The 23,949-nt window shown below is 36.9% G+C and overlaps 1 protein-coding gene across 4 annotated transcripts in view; it reads right to left on the bottom strand.

Moving 5' to 3' along the window:
- The window catches only part of GABRB2 (gamma-aminobutyric acid type A receptor subunit beta2), a 164,833-nt gene that overhangs the window by 9,314 nt on the left and 131,570 nt on the right, over window positions 1-23,949 (bottom strand). For 3 of the 4 annotated variants that reach the window (XM_085317862.1, XM_085317863.1, XM_085317865.1), the window contains 3 exons: window positions 15,363-15,500; window positions 14,015-14,167; window positions 12,671-12,915 (listed from right to left, as the gene is read on the bottom strand). In XM_085317862.1, coding sequence (XP_085173988.1) covers window positions 12,671-12,915; window positions 14,015-14,167; window positions 15,363-15,500 — 536 coding nt within the window. The remainder of the gene's footprint in view (window positions 1-12,670; window positions 12,916-14,014; window positions 14,168-15,362; window positions 15,501-23,949) is intronic. The other variant, XM_085317864.1, reaches the window with a different exon arrangement.

Genomic DNA, 23,949 nt, shown 5'->3' with positions numbered 1-23,949 from the left:
ACCTTATAAGTTCAACCGGAAACTTTTTAAAACTATCTTTTAAACTAACTTTTTACCGAAATGACTTTGATCTATCTTTTTAATTTTWAAATCTGAACTTTTTTAAAACCTAAAATTCTAAGTGATTCTAAGCCCATAAAGAATTTTAAAACAAGAAAGGGAGAGAAAATGTGAGGTCTAGACACTGAGCTTTAACACTTCTGTARCTACTTGTAATTTGATTCCTAAGTATTAAGTTTTACCCTCTGATACATGTGATTTCTTGATCATCATCATCAGTTCCTTAGTTGAATTCTAGGATTCTGGAGAAAGCTCGAAGCATATCTTTATCATCCATTACATATGCATAAGTTCTATAATTTGGACATTGCAGAATAAGTGGCCACATAAAATGAAGGACAGAAAAGTGTCTTTGACTTGACAACACCATTGAATAAAAACCATGATGTGACTGCATTCAAAAAATCTGAACTAAGTAAGTAAATGTGCAAAATCAGGACTACTGTATGCCTTATGGCACAAAACAGGGCAAAGAGGGAAAAGGGCATACTGGTATCCAGTCCCAACCTCAGCTTGAAGCTTACAACAACCATCTTGTAAAAYACTCCATACACATCTTTGGACTTTTCAGAGTAAAGGGAGATAAATCACTTCAGCCAACCAAAAAGAAAAGTAGAGTATATGCTATGATTCTGTAGAAAAACAACTTCCTCCTCCTCAATTCTGGCTAAGATAATTCAACCCAATGCAATCTCTAGTAAAGTGGAAGGAAAGAAATATCTTTGAATATTCAAGGCTTTGAAGTTGTACATGCAATTGCCATTTTAGCACAGCAAATATAGCTGACCACAAGCAATAAAGAGGGCTCTGATTCAGGAAATGACCTTCCTTAGGGCATTATGTAAGCAGATGTATGAGTTTAATGGAACTTAAATAAATATTAAACTTAATCATGACTTCTCGAATTGTGATCTAGAATGAGATTTTCACTCTTCATCGAAAACCAGGAATAATGCAATAAATAAAAACATAAAACAAGAAGAAAAAAAATCATTTTCTAATCCCCAAGAATGTATATCAYAATGATGAAATTAAATAGTAGTTAAGGTTAATTCTAATCAGGAAGGAAAAGGAAGAAAGGTTGCAGATTTCAATAAACTTCATATTGATGATATTTAGAAGTAGTTGYCTTCTCTTTAAGAAATTTCAGGTACAGATTTTTTTTTTTCACACCGTGAGATTGCAAAATCATCACCATCCCCCCCCTCACATTCTTTGTAAGTGATTATAATTTAAAAACTCTTCCATGAAACAAATAAAATTCTACTAYGTTAAAGATATGCATCAAAAATTTTCTTAGGAAAGCTTAAAAATTTAACAAATAAGTCTGCCTGCACTACCTGAAAATATTTATTTCTACATGGCCAATTTCATAAACACTGAAAATAAGCATAAATCAATTGACTTATATAGAAYTGAAATTTTTGAAATGTAAAATACATTCTTAGCAACATCTCTTTTTACTGCTGAGAAGTTCAGGAGAAAGCAAATGCAATCAGAATGGAAGTCCAACAAATGACACCATTTGGCTAAGAAACTAGGTATTAGGCAGCCTAGATCCTTCCTGAGAGATACTTGTTTTATAAAACAGGTTTTATTTAGATGTTGAAATATTACTCTATTCGCATGTATATATTTTAGTCTGTGGGAAACTATATAGGTGAATTAGTCATCAGCATGGATAATACTTTAAGTARTCGTTTTCTTCAGTAGGTTCTTCCAGAAAGACCTATATCCAAGAGGTACTCTCTTCCATCTACGATAAGTAAGACCCACATCTCATGAAATTTCAGTTATGGTCTCCTATTACATTGTTGTACAAAACACACATTAACAGGCATAGCTGTCACCCAAAATCGAATACAGAAACACAGCAAAATTGCTTGTAAGAAAGCTTCTCAGTGCCCTCTTTTTTTAATTAGTTTCATGAAAGATGAAAACTGTATAGAACATTTTATCATCACCACAACTAACAAAATTTCTAACRTATGATTCAGATATAGTTACGGTTTCGAGATACGAACTAGACAGCAAAAACAATGGTGAGTTCTGAACATCCAGATGCTTCTCTAGAACAGACTTCTGTAAAACACATTAATGTTATTTTTCTTATAGGAAGTCAAATACAACATGCAGAGCATTACACAGCAAATATTTGTCAGAAGGGCGCACGAGCTACTGACAGATTAGAAGCAGAAGGTGGACTGTGTGGCAGGCTACCAGTGCTTCAACCACCTGCATAAAACATGCTCACTTGTGGCGACAGGTTTAGGATCACGACTGCGGGGGAGACCAGCAGCATGGCTGTTGGGCCTTGCTCAAAGAGCGACAGAAACAGGCTTAGGGCTGCGCAAGGCTTTGGGAGCAACGACAAAGGCTGAATAAAACACTGGGGAGAAATCCAATTGTAAATTAATTCAGCAAAAAGACTCTTAGGATCAGACTTTCTAATGTCATCTTGGAAATCACAGACAAGTTTTCAGTGTGAAAAAAAGGGGGATGAATTTCTAATTTTTGACAATGAATTTCCAATGAAATGTACTTATTATGAGTTCAGCGCTGGCTTTGAAGCCTGAAATACTGGGAGCTCCAATGCTACGGACTTTGCAGGACTGAGAGGTCTAATCTTTACTACAGTAAAAAGAATAGTGTTCTGCTTTAAAATAATCAGAAAATCTGTAGAGTTTTTTTTTTTTTTCAGAATTAGAACATTCATGCATGATTCACTTGTACATTGATAGTCTAATGTTTTGGGAAGAGGCTAACATTTTGTCACTCATTTAGAAATGAGTGACAAGAATGAAATAAATTTGTTGCCAAAAAATGGTTAGTCATTTCAGATTTATCTCTAAGTAAATCCCTGTGTATGCAATATACATTCAGTATCATAGCAAATTTTGTATTACATGTATGTTGTTTTGATGCATGCATTAATTCTACAGCAAATAAAAATTGAAATATTGTTTTCTTCCTGACATTTTGGAGGTCCTTTGTACTTGGAAATCTAAATTTTCTGAAGTTAGATTAGTTATAAGATGTTATAGTATTATATAACATATATAAATAATATAAATATATAGATAGGAGGAGGATTTCAGAACACATTTAAAATGAAGGAAAGATAATTTATTGGGAGACATGTTACTCTCCTAGTAGGTGTGTAACATATCTCTACTTATGTACATTGCATATATATAATTAAATAATAAATACGTGGCATATATATATAACAGAACCTGACTGTAGAACAATATTTTGCTGTCATTCCGTGTTGAACAAAGTACATAGAGCACTTACTCTTTAGGAAAGCACTTTTTTTTTTTTTTTTTTTTTTTTTTTTTTTTTTTTTGGAAAGAATGTAAAATTACTTTATTTGGCAACAGTGTGCAGTTTGCTCCTGACACTCATACTTTCTATGGAAACAAGAGAAGAACTAGATTACTAACACGCAAATAGGCTAAGTGTTTTTGTAAAACACGACTATGTTCAATATTATAGAAGTTTCAGAAGATGCATTTCAAGAGGAGTGATCTGTTCACAGTTAAGAGAGCTGTTAATGAGACCGTGTGTGTGCACGCGTATTTTTATATTACGTACGAAGATATACTGTATAYGCCTTATGATACAAAAAATCTAGAAGAAATAAAAGTCAAACTACTCTCTCCCACAACAGCCCTCTTCTAAACGRAATTGGGTTTTGAGATCTTCTCATCTGRCTATATTACCTTGTACTTTAGTTAGCAAGAGACCCTCCATGCAATAACCAAAACTAATATAAAGTCTTTTTCCTATCTAAAAGTRCTGTATGCTGGAAGTCCAACACCTTAGAATTCCACGTAGCAAAATGCAAGCTAAAATCTTCCATTTCTAAACACCTTTATTTCCAGTTACCTGCTGGAAACTCAGAATACTCCAAAAATAAATGGGCAGAAACTGGGCCAAACATAACATTACCTGAAGAAAATCATGTTGCGTTAGGCTGTGTGACCTTTACTGTTGCATCCCTCAGACCAGCCCAGAAGCATTAAATTTACCAGAACGTTGAGTTCATTTTGAGGGCAAGAACATGAACTGGTATACAGGGCTTTTTATACATGGCATAAAGATGCATTAAGTTTGTGGAGAAAGCTTGACAAGTAGGGAAGAAAACTAAATTCCAGTCTCTCGCACTTTTAAAAAGAGAAAGAGACATAAGAGAAGAAGATCTAGCCTTCTGTGTTTTAATATAACCCTATTTCATTTCAAACAGAGATAAATGACAGACAGTACCTAGAGAATAACATATATATTTCTATATTTGTTATATACATTTATATAGATATATATATAAAGATACATAAATACACACGTGCACACGCACACACACACATATACGCATGTGTATATATGTATAAAAAAATGCAGGCACAMCCCTTCCCATATCCTAGCCTTTCTTCTAACTTATATGAGAAACTAACCCCCAGTGTCAGTATTTCTCATGTGTAGGGTTCTGGCAAAGCAGCTAGCATCCAAAAGACTGCGTAGCACATTGAATTCCCTGACAAATGTGGCTCTTCACAGCCCAGTATTACTGTTTCATTAAATCTAATATACGTGTATGTAATATGTTCAGCTCCTTCAAAAACATAAATTTGCCTTTTTGTGAAGTAAGTTTCTTATTTTTCCTAAATCTGAAGTAATAATATAAATTGCATTAATGCTTTCTTTGTTGYAACCCAAAGTTTGTTTGGTTCAGGGTCACAGCTGGATGGCTGSTTTCTAGATGGCTACAAAAGCAAAAGGGATAAAGTGCTATAAACAACCGGCGTGCGTGCATGCTGTTCTTACAGTAATTAAATGTGGCATTGCAAGGGACGCGGCTGCAGAGAGAAAACCTCACACACTTGACTTGACCTTTATTCCGATGTCAGTTGGAATATTACCATGGATCGCAGAAATAAATCACCTTCTGACTGCTTCTGCAAAACGCTCTAGGCTAAAACTGGAACTTCCTCAAATTTCCCTCGTATCAAACTCCCAGTTTCAGCAGCACAGTCAGAGGCTAGCAGGGCTCTCTGTGCCTTGCTAGTTGTTTCAGCTGCAGTTGCTCTGTGATAATGCAAGAATGCAAGTTTAGGAGAAAGGATTAGCTTTCACGATCCATGCCCACTCTCGTTACAGGTCTCTCAATAAGCCCCTGTGAGGGGAATACCYGCTGTCCCAGGCTTGGACTTGCTCCTCACGCCACGTTAGCTGTGCTGCGAACAGGAGGGCAAAGCCCTGCCCAGGACCCGCGGGAAGAAAGCGTCCTTTGAGACGGGGACAGTGGCAGCACTGCTGAAAGCGCCAGCAACGCAGAGCAGTGAGCGTCTGAGTTTTTACACRGAATTTTTGAGAGTTTCATGCTGCTGCTGCATTTTAACATGCTGTGAATTTTAATCACCTGAATCTGTACACACAGGCATTTTAGTATTTGTCTCTTCTCCAGAAGCTCTTACAGTCACGTCTATTTCCTCACTTGTGCTGCACACTGGAAGCACTTCTGCTGCTTAGGGTGAAAGGTGCAGCTCTACCGAAGACATCAGTCTTGGGTACCTTTGCGTGAATCCCTCGTCCCTAGGAGGGCCAAATGCACGGTAGCTTCGGGCAGACAGGATCAAAGGTTGCTGTGCACTGGCCAGGCTGGAGACAAGCCCACACTAAATCACAGGTGAAGTAAGAGCTTTAGACAAGCCTAAGCTAACAAGCGCCGCTTTGGAGCAGGACATAGGAGCTTGGGCCTGGAGCCCTGTTAACGCAACGTAGTCAGAAAGCTGGGAAGAGCCACCTTGTCCATTTGCAGCCCATCCAAAGCTATTGCAAGGTGGCCTGCAAAGGGCCACGTGTATATGTCAACAGTTTCACATCGGCTGAAATAAAACATATTCCTCCGTATGGTTTCTCTCCTCTTTTTTGAAAGAGCCAGTTATAGATATGATAGCGGAAAAACTGAGGAGAAAAAAAGGGGGGGGGCTTTTCCACTTATTCACTGTTAAAGTGGTGAAAAGAAGCTAGGAAAGCTGCAACGAGCAGCCGCTGAGGGGAAATGGCAGGTGGCAAAGCCGTACCTGAGCTGGCTCCATGCCATTTCAGAGCGCGCTGCTTCCCTCCTCTGAAAACGAGAGACCAGAGGAAAACCATTCAGCCTCTCTGGTTAAAGCTGGGCTCTTGCTTGGTCAGAAAGCTGCCAGGAAAAACTAAATTCGTAGCTAACCCACCTTGAAGGGGAAGAAAGGTACAATGTTAAATACAGCTAAAGGGCAGATTAAGTTTTTATTTGCTCTTTCCTGGCCATCTTATCTCCTTTGGCAACTGTGTGCTAATTCAGGTACAACAACAGTGGATCAGGAGGGCAGCAGTATATTTGTTTTAACTATCTTAGCTCCCTGAGCCCCACGTTAATTCTTCTAGAGAATATTTCTATTGTGATTCAAATTTAGTAACATGTTTTTCAATCTCATTAAATTCCCATGTTCTCTACTTGCTAGCCCAGTTTCTGATAGAAAAAGTTCATTAGGTTGATGGTTTCTCTTGGTTGTGACTTGGCACTGTGTAGCTGTAAGGCACTAACTTCCAGGCATGCTGACTTTGAATACCTTACATAATACAAAGCCTACTGAGTAAAGAATTACTCATTGTTTTAAAAATACATTCTTTTTTTWAAAAAAAAGTCTTTGCATTCAGAAAAACAACTCTTATCTAAACATGCAGAGGTTAGCAATGTCAGCTCACATTTATTTAAAAAAACTTAGCTGAATAAATCTGTATAAACAGTTTAATGAAAGTGTTGCATAATATGCTGACATATTCCCCTCTTTTCCAGAGGGAAATTTCTGGATTAACACTCATACTAAGAACAGCGTGATTGTAATATTAGCAATAGAATTTTATTTATGATTCTTAYGTCATCATGTACTTCAGGTATATAACCTGGATACTTACAGCATCCCTGTGCTTCAAAGTATGTTGGAAATTACTAGGTTTCAATTAYTAATATAACTGCATACATTGCAAAACAACATTCAGTGATACATTCACAATTTGAACACACTTCTGTGCAGTGGCAAAATCAAATATATAACAAACTTAAGAAAACCTGGAAGAAGTGTTAATTTACAGTAACCACTTAAAACAACCATTCTAAAACTAATCTAATATAAAAAAATATAATTTTGAAACTATTTAAACACAGCCTAAAAAACATGCATGTTTCATTAAGGAAGTTATAGCACTAGAATTTGAAGGTAAGATACACCAAATTGTTATACCTCTGGTAGCACCTCTGTAAGGTCTGAAGTCTGGATTAAAAAAGYGCAAGCACCACCTCCTGTGGCTGGCTAATATCCTAGCAAGAAGCCRCATTCATTTCCACGTAAAGCCTGAGAAGGTGCTCCGTGCAGGGAGGGATCTGTAGCTTTTCTTTTAGCAAGAGCCTTGATGTAGGAACTGATAGCCACACTTGGGGCCAGTATCATCCTTCTGCTGCCTGACACTCTTCCAGTCTCTGGTACGTTGGAAGAGGACAGCACACCTCTGTTTTTCCATTATTATCACCCCTCATCAAACATACAGATGGCAAGACCCAGGAGGCATTAGCTTGTGGAGGAAGAGGACGTAAGTCAGGCTTCCATTCAACTCGGTATGTTTATCACGTTCTTTGCAGTGACAATTCTGATTTCCATTAAAATACCACATTGCCATAAAGGCAGTTTTCTAATCTATGCAGAATAATGAACACAAAGATATCATTGATTGTCCAAAGTATTTTCACCTTACTTAGACCTCCAGAAAAGTCAATAAATGCGTGTAGTAGTCTAGATCAAAGGGGTTAGAGCATCTGTGGAGAAAACAGCAATGAATCCAACAGACGTAACAAAAGCAYACAGCAGGGTGGTTGGAAATTTAGTTGCAGAGGGGAATACAGTGGAAAAGAAACAAGAGTCTGAGAGGTGATCAAACTGCAAATCCAGAACAACACAAAAAGATGCATCAAAACTTGATGCATCAGGCACATCAAAGACAGTAATCAGTATCAGCAAACCCATCCAAGCCTCCATTCCAAGATGACAGTACCAGCTTGTCAACCTTTATTTAAGAAAGGGGCAAAGCAAAATTATTAGATCCGACAATATAATAGAAAATCCAAAAATTAAGCAAAAAAACACCTTCACTACTAAATTTTTGAAGAAACTTATAGGGAACAAATTGGTACTGAGAGAGCAATGAAACACTATTTATTTGAATTAGGACATAGAAGTTAAGCTAGATTCTTAAAATGGCTGGGGTCTACCTCAGAAATCCTTCTTAATTGTGCAGGCTCTACACTGAGATCCTGCTTAGACAAGTCACCTCCTTGAAGACAAAGCCAGGCTTCGTCTAGGAGGAAACTAGAAGGGTTGTATCACGGTAGCTTGGGCTTTTTTCTTCTTCCACCCCTAATGGAAGCATAAATCAGAATTACTATAACCTAGAAGGAAAAAAACCTCACAGAGGCTTCCAGATCAAATCCTTCCAGAGAACATATTTATGTAATTACAGAATTAACAGATGAAAGGAAAGTTACGGTAAAGTAAAACCTTGGACACAGTGTCTTACGACAGGATGAGGATACAGTTACCTGTGGGAATAAGTTAGCTGAATGACACTGTGGAGCCAGAGGTTAGAATTTGGCCCCGTGCCTTTTTAGCGTGTCTGCTAATCATCTGGGAGACACACGGGAAATGTACTGGATCACTGCATTGGCTTCAATGAATAGCGGGTGACTGTCAAACTCAGAAGAAGGCACAAAATGATATAAGAGTATTTCTTTTGCTATAAGGATGGCTTAGGAAAAAACTGTAACAAACTGAGCCTAAATAAAAGGTAGTATTAAATGTGCCCACAAATGAACAGAAGGATATTGATGAACTTTGGTATTACCATTGAAAATAGGGAAGTCCATAGAACAAAACACTTTATAACACCAGGTTAGAGTATATAAGCCATAGCTTATGACACATATTAGGTCCTCAAGTAGCAGAAATATAATACTCCGAAGTTTACTCATCTTTACGTGTACACCTGCAATACTGTGCCCTTCACTACAAAGAAAGAATCAAAAATTGGAGACTAGCAAGATAATAAAGGTATTTGAAGAAATAATAGAATAGGCTTCAAAGAGAGAAGTGACAAACTGATGTGAATGCTATCTACAAATAACTGAGGGGTGTCTCGAAAAAGAAGAAAGCTCAGGTAAGATGACTTACCTGTAAGCAACTGTATGACTTTGTTTATAGAGAAAACAATTAGCCTTGACCAAAGCAAAAGATGATTAGAATTAGACTAAAGGGTAAACTGCTGAGTGCAGCCTGGAAAGCTTCACGGTGGAATGATCATGTACACAGCCACTTTAACCTGAAGTCATCACAAAAAAAAAGAAAAGAAAAAAAAAAGAAAAAAGAGCCCACTATGATTTAACAAACATATGATAACATGTTTGCTGGTAATTGAGTCTGAGTCTTCCTTGACTTTTATATGCTTTYTGTTTCTCCCTAATTTTATTACTTACATTTTAGAATGCAAAGAGTAAATCAAGATTTCCCTCTAGCATCTCCCCTTGCCCATTTGCCTCTCCTCTTTTCTCTATTTTAAATAGAGCCAATATTCTTTGAAAAGGAGGGATTATGTGAAATTACCATTTTATGTTATATTAAGATCCAAAAAAACACATACATGCCTTAGCATATGACACAAGTACAGCRTGAAATTTAACAAAAGGTTTGGCCACACTTCCCCTCTGGAATAGCTCAGGGGAAGCCCTGCAGCCAACCTGATGGTTTGCTGGGTGGAAAAAACAGGACATTCTCCTCCTGAGTCATCAAATTTCCAAGAAATTACATGGGATTCAGCGGATATCGTGGACACTCAAGAGCAGCTTCTGCTGTGCTTCTGTACTGGTCTTTTGGCTTTTAGGCTTTAAGGTATCTTCCGGATAGCATGGAGCAAAACCTGACAGGGCACCAGTGCCTCTGCCAGCCTTCAAATCTCTCCCTACTGCAGAGACTTCCACAGCACAAAGGAGCATGCATTAACTTCGACCTTGATTTTACAAGTAGCTGTGAATGGAAGCACTAATCAGCATTTCTCTTCTCCCCATCCCCTGCTGCTTTGAAAAGCTGTAAGAGGGCRTGTGAAAAACTGGTGTTAAGGTCTGTGGTAGCCTACTACAGATATGCTGGCCTATAGCATCTAAGCAAAGACACTACACTGCAGGCAGCAGTTCTAGTAACTATTCATCCTCCTCTTCAGCAGACTGTCAATGCTGAATATAGTAACAGCTGTATAGAGGAAATTTTGATCCTCATGTTTTGAGGTTTATTTCTTACAGCACTAATATTTTCTCACATAGTATCTGAAGCTACAAGCATAATTTCACAGTATTCCATGTAGCAATATAAAAGGAATTTAGTAATCTCACAAAGGGCTACACGTTTAGTAAAATCAGTTCATCAGTGCTGGATCTAATTAAGGATAGAATGTAAGTTAGGTCCTATTCCTAATGAAAACCTGTATCTGAACCAAATTCTGCAATTATGACCCATTTCTGGCTCTTGTGCATGAAAACAGTTATATAATATTTGCCCCCCTTCATAGATAAAATAGTCACATCCATTAAACGAATCTGTTTTCTCACTGTAAGTCAAAGAGCATGAGTCAGTTCCTTTCCTCATTCCCAAAGCAGTCTATAGGCAGGACGATGTTCTCTGATCACTCTTTTCTGATCCTCTCCTATTTGATTCACTATATATTGCTTAAGGGATTGCGAACCTGATTATCAGATCAGACCACATCTGGATTCCGGAGCAGAACTGATGAACCTTATGAACCACGCTGGCCTGCTATATTATGTTGGGCAAAAGGCTCAACATTAAAAAAACAAATAATGTAAATTTATTCCTAGTATATTCCATATTAATTCTGTGATCTGGTGAGCTGCAGCAGCAGATACAGGAATTAATTTACTCTTCTTACTGGATTAGACTGGTACACTACTTAGTGCTTTCAAATTCTAGTTTTAAATTATTAACAAAATAGCCAATTTGGTACTAGACTAGTTATTCCATTAAATGGCTGATAGAGCTATTGTATGAATAAGTATGCAGAGAATATCACAAGTGAAACAGTATTACAAAAATATACCCCAACTAGAGGCTCCGATGACACACTGACACTTACAGACCTCAAACTTTCCACTGATGTCAGTGCAAAGATCTTAAGTAAATGCAGATCTAGTCCCACAAAATAACTTGTAGGATTTCTAAGTGAATAGCTCTGTCTAAAGTAAAAAAAAAAAATAAACAAAAAAAAACTTTTTAAAATATAACTTGGACAAATTAAATAAAATCTTGAAATATATTTACATTGTTGAAGAATCACCAATAAAAAAAWTTTGCTTTTAAATTAGAGTTTTTATGGACATTAGAATCATAAAAGGTGAATGAGCTCATCTATGATACTATATCATCAAAATTAATCTCATCACTCCGCATTTACCTTTGTTCATTAAAACACGCTTCTCTCAAATTAAAAGAAAAAAAYAAATTAGTGAATGCATGAGATCCAAGTCAAGAAAATATAATCCCTTAATTTAAAAGACTATAAACTCCATAAACTGTAAAATTATAACTGTTTTATGCTATCAACTGGTAATGAAATTTTTTGTTGTTCCTGCCTCTGTCCATAGGCACACAACATCAGTGCAGAAATTTTGAACAAACAATGAGAAATTCCACCACCGGAGCTGTATGAAACTTACGTTTTCACTCACAAAAAAGCACTTACTTTTTGTTTGTTTGTTTTAGATATTTTAGATACTGCTTTTGTTTTATTTAAACCTTGGTGTATCATGCTGAATTGAGACTTTGAGAAGCTTCCCTTACCAAAGAAAAAAAAGTTCAGAATTTAACTTCATTTAACTTTGTATTTTTGCATGTGTGAAAGTTTATACATTTCACACTGAGAAAAATTTTAGCATTCAGCCCAGATTTGCCACTGTGTGAAATACATCCAAAATAGTCAAAGTGAAAAACAACAAGTGCTTTATGATAAGTGCTTCATTTTCATTAACAGACACTACTTCCAAAAGCATGCATCTTGGCATTTCCTGCCTCAACTCTCTATCCCAAGGGGACCATTTTCAGACTCAGAATTAAGTGCATAGAARGTTGATGCTTTAACTGTAGGCAGTTTCTCATTCATTCAACAATATYCTGGGCTGTTATATGTTGAAAATAYGAAAACTTTTCAAATTTGAGACATCTCCTTAGCAAATATTTCTTATCCAGGTCATCCGGATAGAAGGTTCATGAAAGTAGGTTAGAGTTATGTTCCATACAGCTCTTGCCAGAATATCAGCTATAGCCATCATTTTGGATTTGTTCCTTACAGACAGGTTAGACATATTTAACTCTACATTCTGACTGAGAAAACAAAATCATAATAATTCCAACTCCATTTTCAACAAGAAATTACATTCTAAAGCTCTATCTGGCAGAAGTCAAAGTCTGCTTTGGCCACCATGCAAGCCTAAAAATATATCCTTGCTTCAATTTACCTTATTGACATCCATTCGCAACTTCTCGTTGTTGGCACTGGCAGCTTTCTCTGCTGCTTTCTTTTGACGCTGGGGTCCCCTGCCAAAGAAGATGTAGTTGACCAAGGCATACTCCAGCAGAGCCATGAAAACGAAGACAAAACATCCCATGAGGTACATGTCAATGGCTTTCACGTATGGAATTTTGGGAAGCGTTTCTCGAAGATGGGTGTTAATGGTTGTCATTGTGAGCACAGTTGTGATTCCTGGAAAAAGATTGACAATTCTATTGATCAAATTCGTGTTAATTTTCTAGCATTACAGCTTGTAATATTCAAATGCTAGTCCTGAAAAAGTTCTAGTTTTTCAGGTGGAAAAAAAAAAAAATCTCACATCTGTTCCTATTCCCCCCCTCTCTTTTTTTTTTTGTACAGCAAAAAATTGTACCCATAATATATTGTGTTCAACCAAACAGACAGCAGTTGCATCCTACAAGTACACTTGCTAACTGGTTAACTGCAACCTTTTCTAAGGGTCTCTGTTATAAATTACCAGCCTAGAGTCACTGTATCTTGCTTTCCTCCAGCACTTTTACACTGTCTTCAGGCCTGAAGGAAAATGCTACATAAAAAGGCCTGGTAGAATTCAACTGTATATTATAAAGCTAAAAAATGTAAAATTCTCAACCGTGTCTTCTATGGTGATTTACGCATTTTATCCATATTAAAGATGCACTTGCAGAAACTGGACTGATTTATGCAAAGTTTGGCAATAGATACTTATATTTATTTTTGTAACATGCTTGGATCCTCTGATGAGGGGCAGAATATAAACAAACACACATGAGATTAGTGATGAAATATAAAATAGTACTCTAGAGATTAATTAGCRAAATGGTTTTGCTTTTAAAATGTAAGATAACAGAATGGAAAGAAAAATCTCTATTTATATTTAAGGCAAAATTAGTTATACAACCGTAGTAAAACTTTATTTAATTCATACCTGAAAGGAAAAGTAATTTATATTCCACACTACAGTGCTGAATGTGTATTCTGGACTGCCATGAGCAAAAGCAAAGTAAATGCATTCTCTTTAGATGAAGAACAAGCAATAAAACAACAACAGAACAATTAGGCTAATTCTGGTTACAATGATTATACAGTTAGCTAATTCAGACATGAAATCACTTTAATTTTTATTTAAATTGTGATGATTTAAATGCTGATTCAAATAGTACAAAGCTTAACAAGCTAGACATAAAAAGATCTAACATCTATTTTTCAAATCATGCACTATCTACTATGCCAGAAGCAAGAAAAAGCACTGAGCTAACACAYGCTGCATGAGATGTGTAAAAATGCCTACCTAAAGCAACTCTTGCAGCTGAAGCATCATAATTAATCCAGAAAGAAACCCAGGACAGGATAGTGATCAGAATAGAAGGCATGTAGGTCTGCAGAATGAAGTAACCAATGTTTCTCTTAAGTTTAAAGCTGAGAGACAGCCTTGGGTAGGCACCTAAAAGAGAATATTTGGTATGGCCATAATTTATTTGTATAAAGCCTGAAAACATTCTCCTGTCATTTCAGTTTTATTGTTTCATGTAGCACAGAGCAAATAGAATTGAAAGATCCAGTATAATCAAGCACAGAATTTCTAATAAGAACTAGAACTAAATGGTGTTTTATTCTAAGGGTACAAGGCTGCTGCTATATCCACATCTGCTGATAATCATAGTATTCCATGATCCACAGTCAAAATATTCATATGCTTCAGAACAYCAAAGCGTACAAATGCTTCTTCCTTTGCAAGCTGTGGTACAGCTATGGTGCACCTCCTCCTCTAGCCTCCTCTTCAGGCAAYGCAACACTTCCCCTTCGGCACAGGACAGGAGAAATATTTTGGAGTATGGAAACAGAAGCCTAGCAATGACTATGCATTCAAGTCCCACTTCTGCTTGATTTTGAGGAATCTGGGCTGCACAATCCTTATATATTCCCCCCTCCAAAGACAGGAGGGCTGTAGCTAGAAGGTGAATTTTGGGGTCTTTTTAAATTCTGAACAAAACTAGCAGCTTTCTAGAGTAAGAAGAGAACATCAAATAGYAATATCCCAACTTTTTTCTCTGTTGTATGATTCAATGTGTTGCTGAAAGGTTCTAGCTGGGTTTTTGTTTGCTTATTTTTTTAAAAGAAATTCTATCTCATTTTCCACTCCTCCCATAGCACCTTCTCAGCTTTCAGAAAGTCATATGCTTGCTAGCACACACAATTACAAATCCTGCTGAACCAGGGTTTGAAAGCTTCTGGAGTGAAGGTAGAACAATTAACCTGAAACCTCCACAGCTTGGCACAACCAACATCTGGAAATAGTAAAAGAAAGATTTCCTATAAGTTGTGTTATTTCTTGTTGGAATTAGGGCACTGAAGTGCACAGCTGGTTTAATCAGTTTTCATAAGAAAACAGAAAATACAGCATATTTGACTGGGCCTTAACCTGACAGTCTATTGTATCCTGTTCATATGTTAATGAGTGAAGCCTTATATACTGTGCAAGCTGTAAGAAAAATTACTCCCTTGAAAATTCACAGTTGCTGCTCTAATTTATTCCTGTTTCTGAAATTCTTGCTCAGATCCTGCATTGCACATTGAGGATTAACCCATTTCTAAAACTCTTCCCAGTGAGTTCCCTGTTTAACTTCCCCTCCACAAACCTGTAGAGAAAACAACATTCTTGGTGATAAGCTTGTAGTCTACAATGGAGAACTGTGGCAGTTCGATCTTTGTCACTCCTGTAACTGCATTATCACCCCCACGCCAGTAAAATTCAATGTCATCCGTTGTATAGCCGTCTATAAAAACAGAAGCAAAGAGTGAAGATGCGTATCATGTCATGTACAATGTCCAGTGAATTCATTCAGAAAACAAATTTAAATGTATTTTTTAAAATAAAATTAATAAAATTAATAACATAATAGATATGTGCACAGGGACTCACATAATTCAAACATTTCACATGGCAATTCTTGTTTTATATATAGTTTTTAAACATATAAATATACATAAAGCAAATTTTTAAAATAAAATTAAGATTACCCAAATTCCTTATGTAAATAGCAGCTTTACTTGCAGCTTAAGGTGACTGCTGATCCCACAGCTGGATAAAGAGCGTGGGCAGGTGGCAATTTCTGCACCTAGGCGGTAATGGGCTGGTTACAGAAATACAAGCAGCCCACCGAGAGGCATGCAAGAGCCTCACTGCTGTCTCGTGCACCATGACCAGCATAAGAAAGAGGACAAAGTAATACAGGTAATACATAAGTTCAGTGCTCAGTATCTTATGATATTTGCTTTGTATGCAAGGTAGTTCATAATCAGTCTATCTTTGAGAAGGACACAGACTTTTTAAAGATGATTTTACTTATAAAATAGGGTCACTTTCTCTGAAAAGGTTTGAATGCAATAGAAAATGGTCACACTTAGTGAGGCACTCATGAAAAGCACCTTACCCAATACTGCAAAACAAAAGGTCCTTATCATGCAAGGGCCATCACTCAGGAAGGAAGGAAACAAAAACAAAACACAACAACAAACTGTAACAATCACAGAGTCCTAAAGCATATTATTTCATGCATATGAAATAAGAATCTGGGTTCTCCAACTAGCAGTCAAGCTAAGTTGCATACACTGCAGCTGGACTACAGGGCTGATCAGGGGACAACAGAAATAAACCTGCTAGAGAAACAGGAAATAAAAGATTCATGAAGTTTGGTAGCAGATTAGAGTTTTTTTGCTGCTGAAAATCAAAAATAGAAAGAATCCTGTAAGAGAATTATGATTACCTACAATCTTCTAGGGAATATGCATAATGAAACTTGAAATATGTTTTGAGCTTGCTTTTAAACTCTAACTATAGATACAAAAACAAAAGTAAATACCAGTTTAGAGTGTTTGAACATGACTTGATTTCAAGGAATAATGCAGAATAATACAGATTGTACATTTTGTGATTGAATTTATAAAACTGTTCACATGCTCTGTTATTGTTGAAAATCAAAGTATAATCCAAGTGCACGGGAGAAGCAGAAGGTAAACATGAGTGAAGAGAAGAACCCAATAACATGTCAGAACACAGAAATTACCACAACATTCTATTCAACACAGTAAATTCTAACGCATTTTCATGGTTACATTGTTAAAACATTTTCATGGTTGATTTCAATTTTGTCCATAAGTCTGAGGGAGGCAAACAAGAACATTTTCATGCATCAGAGCTGTCTCATTCATACGGGACAGATTTTGAATAGATTGTCAGAATCAAGAATCCAAGGTGGAACCAGCTCTTCTTTCAAAGTCATGACACTAGCAGCAGGACAGAAAAGAGAAACAGATTTTTAGAAATTTTGTGAAATATATTCTTCGGTAAACTTTATTTCCCCAAAAAGTCAATTAGCTCAGACTGATGACCTCAACTAAAGCAAAAAAAAAAGGCCTGTATCTTTTAAGTAAACTTCAACAGTTAAGAAAGAAATATATCTGCAGTGCAGAACATGATATACATATGACTTATCCAGAACTCTACAAAGAGTTTAAATTCAAGTCAAGGAATGACGTAAATCAACAGTTGCTGATTTGTTTCAGGTCGTGCTCTCTCTCTTTTTTTCATCAAGAATAGAATTAACAAAGGAATAGCTGAACATTATTTGGACTAATAACTTTACATCAATTATAGCTTCCCTTCTCTGTTCAGACATTGCCATCAACAAAATTAAATTCCTCTATACTGGATTTGTATGAAACAGATTTCATGAACATCATAATCTTTTGCATCTCTTGTATATGACATTTTCAGAACCTAAAACATGATAGATCTAAAAAGGAGCCAAGATTATTGCAGATTCTGTCAGCAGAATGCCTGTCCTTTGCAACCAAAACCACATTAGCTGCAATTCCACAATTGTCCTGATGCATGGGCAGAAAYTGAACCACAGGMAGTTCTGCCTGAACATGAGGGGGAATTTCTTCACKGTAAGAGTGATGGAGCACTGGAACAGGTTGGCCAGGGAGGTTGTGGAGTCTCCTTCTCTGGAGATAATCAAGGTCCACCTGGCTGCAACCCTGTCCAACATGCTCTAGGTGACCCTGCTGAGCGGGGAGGTTGGACTAGATGATCTCCAGAGGKCCCTTCCAACCTTACTGATTCTGTGATTCTTAACACACCCTGTTACCTGACAAAGTACATTCAACCCATATTTTAGCCATCAGAAAGTATTACTTTCAAAGCTGGTTTTTGAAGAACAACACGTAGTTGAACTCTCACTTTTAATTGACTGCAACTTTGGAAATACAAACCTTTACCACCCTACATAAAAGTGTATCAGACAATACCTACACTCCAAGATTATTGAAGTGTTATTTATCAACAGTATGTTGTATTTAAATATAAGAATAGTCTTAGCACAATGATTTCCTGAGGCTAAGCAAGGCATTCTTAGTTCAGCCAAGACTTGTTAGAACTGATTTGGAATTGTTCTACAGTATATGTTAAATGATTTAAAAAAAAAAGAGAGAAAAAGAAAAAAAAAAAGAGCCAAGTTACAGACTTACACAGGAGATGGGAATTGTTTTGTTCTCTTGAGGAAATAATGTATCTCACTGCTTAATTATGATTTTCTGAAACTACCTAATTTCAAGAGAACCTTCCTCTCTATCTCTCTTTTCTTCAGTTAACCTTGCTGTATTTCCTCAATAATCTAAAGATAACAAAAGATACATGAAGGCAGAGTGTGCAATACTTTAGAAGTTTCTTCCCTTCAGAAATGGTCTGAAATACTGAGACATTTCTAAGTCCTGGACACTAAGAAATGAAGGAGTACTTGTTCTTTACCATATTTGCATGTGTAATTGAGATTGCCATAGTTTCTGAACAGAGTTGACTCGAATGGAGAAACAGGATTTTGTCATCTTTAACTTAGAGTTTTATCTCTATTATTTCTCATGGCGAGTTTATACCATATTTTGGCTCAGATAATGATATAGCTTGGTAGCTCCTCACCTCAGTGGACCATGGGTGCAGATGTCTCAGCCTGCTATCTCAATCCCCTGGCTCTCCAGCAAGTACCTACACTAGGCACGTTCCAGCTGATGGGCTCGCCCTTACAAACCACCTGAACCCACTAGTAACAAAAGCCACTGTAATTTTCYCAATTAGTATATGGAAAGAAGTTCTCTGACCTTGCTTTGGCAAACACAGGGCCAATGGCCAAGCAGCTGCTTGACAAGAACAGAAATTATGGTTAATACGGGATAAYAACAAGGTCTTTTTTCTCTCAGCAGGATTTTTAAATACTGCTAGGTCTGCTTCATTTGCTTGTAAAAAGGTACTTTTCCAGGAAGTTACATGGATGGAGTTCACTAATGATGGTGTTCATGACAAGACAGGCTCAGTTCAGTACAACCTCTAAAGGGGACAGAGCCGTTTCATGTGTGTCTGAAGCACAAATTCCTCACTCTGTGCAGTAAGTTTTCTGGTCATTTTTGCACCGGTTGCACGGCATCAGGAATGTGGGCATATTCTGCAGACCTAGAATGGATGAGGTTGTCATGGTGCCTTTTACTTTTCTGGTCACAATTCCATCTCCAGAAAAGAGGCAACAGCTTAATGACGTATTTCCTTCTCTATCACCATTTTGTATCTGCTGGTCTCATTCAAGGGTTTCAGAGATAAAAAATAAAATAAAATAATACTAAATGAATAAACYGGTTGATCTTGAGCTGTAATAGCAATTATATTTTATGAGAAATAAAACAGCATCCTGTGAAAGTTTGAAAAGAATAATAACCCATATCTTGGTGTGAGGGTTGACTCTTAGTTTGTAGATACTGTTTAGTTTTGCTGATACTGTATCTCAAACCTACTGTACTAATTCCAACAGTAAGTTCCAGATTATAAGACCATTTACCGACCACTGTACAAGTAATCAAGAATATATTTTGAGGTAATTTAATTATTAAGCTTTATAACACTAATAATTTTTCTATCTTCCTTTCTGTCAAAAATAACATGCTAAAATGAAAATAAATTCTTTTTATGTACATAAGAGAAAAATTACTTAAAAAGCCCACCTGGCTGTTTCTGAACATYTGTTAGGAGATCTTTTCTGCCTGGCTGCCTTCCCACTGTTTAGTCCCGAACCTTCTCATCAGGCGGGCTTTCATGGGGAGCTGCAGGATTTACCTTCCAGTTAAACGTCCTCGCCCTCCTCCTCTGCCTCCAAGGATGAGAGATCTCATTAAGCTGCTCCCTGTATTCTTGTGGCCTTAATAGTCAGCACGTAACCACAGCTACTTCCTGAGCACAGCTCAACTCCTTTGAAAATGTCACCCAAAAGTTCAAACCAAGGATTCCAAAATAGGCAGCTCCGGGCTGCTGCGGGGAGACCAYGCAGAACCGCCTGTGGCCTGCACCGGAGAAACGGTATCCTGAGGTTTGACGCTGAATGACAAGATTGGTTAGTGGGTATTGATAAGAAAAACGTTAGGAAATATCTTCAAACTTTCATTAAAATACCCTTCTTTCCTTCCAAAAAACCCATTCATTTCGTAACACGGAGAAGGAGAGGAAGGAAATATTACAGTGATCTGCAAATGAATGCCATTGTGTAGTGCTAAAGTACCCAAAGATAACTGGGGATAAGTCTAGTATCTGCAGAACATCTGCCAGAAAAGAGAATGGGCCTAGTCATGTCTCTAGTGGATGTTTTACAGATATCAAATTCTAATTATCTGTGGCTATAATAAACCTTGTCTGCAGGTATTTGRGCCTCAAAATATCTCTATTTACAAGTTAAAATTATTTAAACACCAAACAATTTCAAAGAGTAATAGGCAGAAAGAATCAGCAAYAGCCCTTAAGAAAAAGACAGAATTAATAAATGCAAGATCAATATTTTAAATGATCTGATTACATCAGTAATGAAGAGTACGAAGTCCAAAATTCCTCAAGTAATTTTGTACAAGAATCCAATTTTCACAAACAAACAACCGCCCTACTATTTGTTTTAGACTGTAAAAGAGCTGTTGCTTTACTGTATATTAAATTATACGTAGCTCTGCTACCAGGCAGAGAATCTGATTGATTGYTTTTTCCTAAATCATTTATATATCATCAGCAGCATGATTTACTTCACATTCACAAAGTTCAATTTCTCATTTCTGCCATGCATCACACACCGCCAGTCAACCGAATCAATACATTGTCCTGGAAATATGGGGCCAATCCTGAGAGAGGCAAAGCATTCTCAGCGCCCATTAACGTGGACACGGAGTTTATCACTGCCTGGGCTTCAAGGAATGACAGACGGCGAAGCATTGAAGAASAAAAACAAAGAACTAGTAGCACCTAAAATAAAAACTGCTTCATACAGAAACTACAAAAAGCCCAGAAAACAAACCCATTGGATTTTTTTTACAATSTATTTAAGAAATTATTTAAGATACACTCTGTTCGGAGAAGCTGAAATTCTGAAATTCTTTAAATCAAACCAGCCTAAAACAAAAGCTGTAAGTTCATCATCTAAATGATGATGAACTTGATGGTGAAGCAACACACAAAACAGTTATAAGAAACATCACACAATGAAATAAAGTCAACTTTTCTAAGAAACAAAGGATTCCTCAGTAGGATTTATTAATTTATTATCTCACAGGGCTTTTGTTTGTACAGCATAGAATTCAATACAATACATTGAGGACAGTTGGCTATATTTTAGATTTATGYGTAGATATACACACATGCCTCAAAACAGCGTGCCCACTATATACAAATTCAGGTAGTCTGTAGTTTATTATTAGTACCACRGCAGCAACTGGAGACTAGAGATGAGACATTTGTTGATGTAACAGAGATGTAATTCCTTCTCCAAGAGCTTAAAAATGAGAAAATAATGACATAAGCAGACAACACTGAAAGTTTGGCCAAAATAGAGAGAGAATTCAGAGGCCATGAATTAACCGTATTGAGCTCTGAGCCAGCAGCAAATTGCCGGAGCCTGGCTGGAAGAGYGTTGAGGAACAGACACATTTGCTCAGGATCATTTCCAAGCAAAAACAGCGGCTTCAGCACTAACAATGAGGCAAAAGGACTCTGCTGGGAAGCGACTTAATCCCAGCTATATCCGCTCAAGTTTATTGAAGAAACTGTCCCTCTAGTCCCATCTTTTCTGAGTCATTCTGGGCAGCACTAGCGTCGGAGCACGATGAAGCCCAGTAAGGCTCATCAGATGCTTTTGCCCAGCAGCTCTGAAGTCTCAGGGAGAGCTGGCATTGCACAATCTTTTTGATCACCTAAGGTATCTATCTTTTACTCAACAACACAAAACACCTCAAAACACAGGTTAAAACAGAATCTGGAATTAAATACTATTACAATGCAACCAGTATGCCTGGGATTACCTGTCACAAGAAGAACAGCGTATGTTCTGTGGAGAATTAGATAGCGGCATTGTATGCATTTTTTTTTTTTTTTTAATAAAGTGACTTTAACCTATACAAAAAAATATATGGACTCATAAGGAGGGAAAGAGTGCCAAGCTATTTAATGACTCATATCCCTGCAGTTATTGATTGGATTTTGCTTGCCTAGCCATTCACAATATAATAGTTTCCCAAAATAAAATGGAGAAAACTGATGGATGACATTATACATATCAGACTGAAACTTATACCTACCAGATTTAATATTTTGATTAATAATTTAGAAAGTTTTCTGTGTTGACTATCTTAAGATAGATTAACYTATACGAAAGCAGGCCTATCAGACTAATTCAGAAACTTGACATCTACAGGCTCTTTACCATGAGATGAATGAACTATAGGAAGAACAAATAAATGATTAATCCTATTTATAACATAGATCATAGTACACATTTAATTATGATATCTGTACATTTTATTTGTTTTTTAGAGAGCAGGCCATCAACATTTCATCTTTCAAGAAATTTCTTCAGTAACTTTGCATTTGCACAGAAGCATGGAGGGAGCTAAATTTCACAGTAAAACAATAGCAAAACATTCTGAAGTTCTGAAACCTCTCAGAATACATAAACTTGGTTCTCTGCACAACTTCCTCTTTCACTATCTATTGGTTCTTTCAAAAACATAGCTAAAAAGAGCAAGTTTCTTTGAGGCTGCAGAGTTTTCAAACACAGCGCAAGTCACCATACACTGAAATCATCGGGGTGATACGGTGGGGAGAAGGTAAGTCAGATTTTGTGCATAGCTGAACACCTCTGGCATTGGAGAACATGGAAAAAGCACATCATAGTTTTTTCTCTCTCCTATTTTTCACCCCCAAATATAATATTCAGCCTTTCTACATAAAACATTAACATTCTTTTTACATTTCACTTCAAACACTTTTTCCCTTAGGGCTCTGAAGATCTGGACACCAAAGAGGATGTACAATTTTCTGACTACAGTGAAACTCTGAAACTCAATTGATTTTTAGATTAAATTGGTAACATTATCAAAAAAAATCTTCAAGTTATGCAAATTGCTCTTGGGGAGTGTGGGGGTGGTGAGACAGAAGGGAAGAAGGAAATGTGACACCATAATCACTGGAGGGTAGTAAATAGCTATTTAAAAAAACTAGTTTGATGGACAAGTGAAATAACAGAATTGCTTCCAGGCCTCAGAGTGGATTTTTCACAGAGTCAGCATACCATAACCACGTTTATTTTTCATGTAGGTTCTCCAGGCCTGATTCTTGCTCAGGGTAAGCCTGGTGTATGTTATGAAATAGGTGTCCYGGTGCAACCCTTTTCATCTTCCATATTTTTTTGTTTTCTGTGATACTCACCTGTACTTTGAGGCAGTTGCTGTAAAGTGCCTTCAAAAGTAAATTTCCATTGCTAAAATATTTTTAAGAAAAGCTTCTAGCTGCTCAAAACTACCTATTTCTTGTCCTTGAAAAATACTGTGCCATAAAGTGCCATATGGTGGCCCTTTCTTCAGAGCTATCTTGGATAACTACATAGCTCAACATGACTTCTTATATCTTCAAGTGGTTTGTTTTGCTTTGTTTTCCTGATGGTTGTTTTCTTTGTGTAGCTTGGAGACACATCCTAAACCTGGGGAAGCATGCCACAGGTTCATCTTTCTTCTTCTTCCTATCTTTGCCACTACTCATTTTTCCTTGGTGTTTTCTGCAGACCAAGTGCTATGCATACATATTAAGCATATCCCAGAATATTGTAATGAATAATACAACTGGTCCAGTTGTATTTAAATGTCTAAAGTTTA

Source organism: Rhea americana, unplaced genomic scaffold (genome assembly GCF_003343005.1).
Source record: "Rhea americana isolate MKP2758 unplaced genomic scaffold, rheAme1 scaffold_51, whole genome shotgun sequence".
Taxonomy (NCBI): Eukaryota; Metazoa; Chordata; class Aves; order Rheiformes; family Rheidae; genus Rhea; species Rhea americana.
This window is presented reverse-complemented; position numbering and strand designations above follow the sequence as displayed.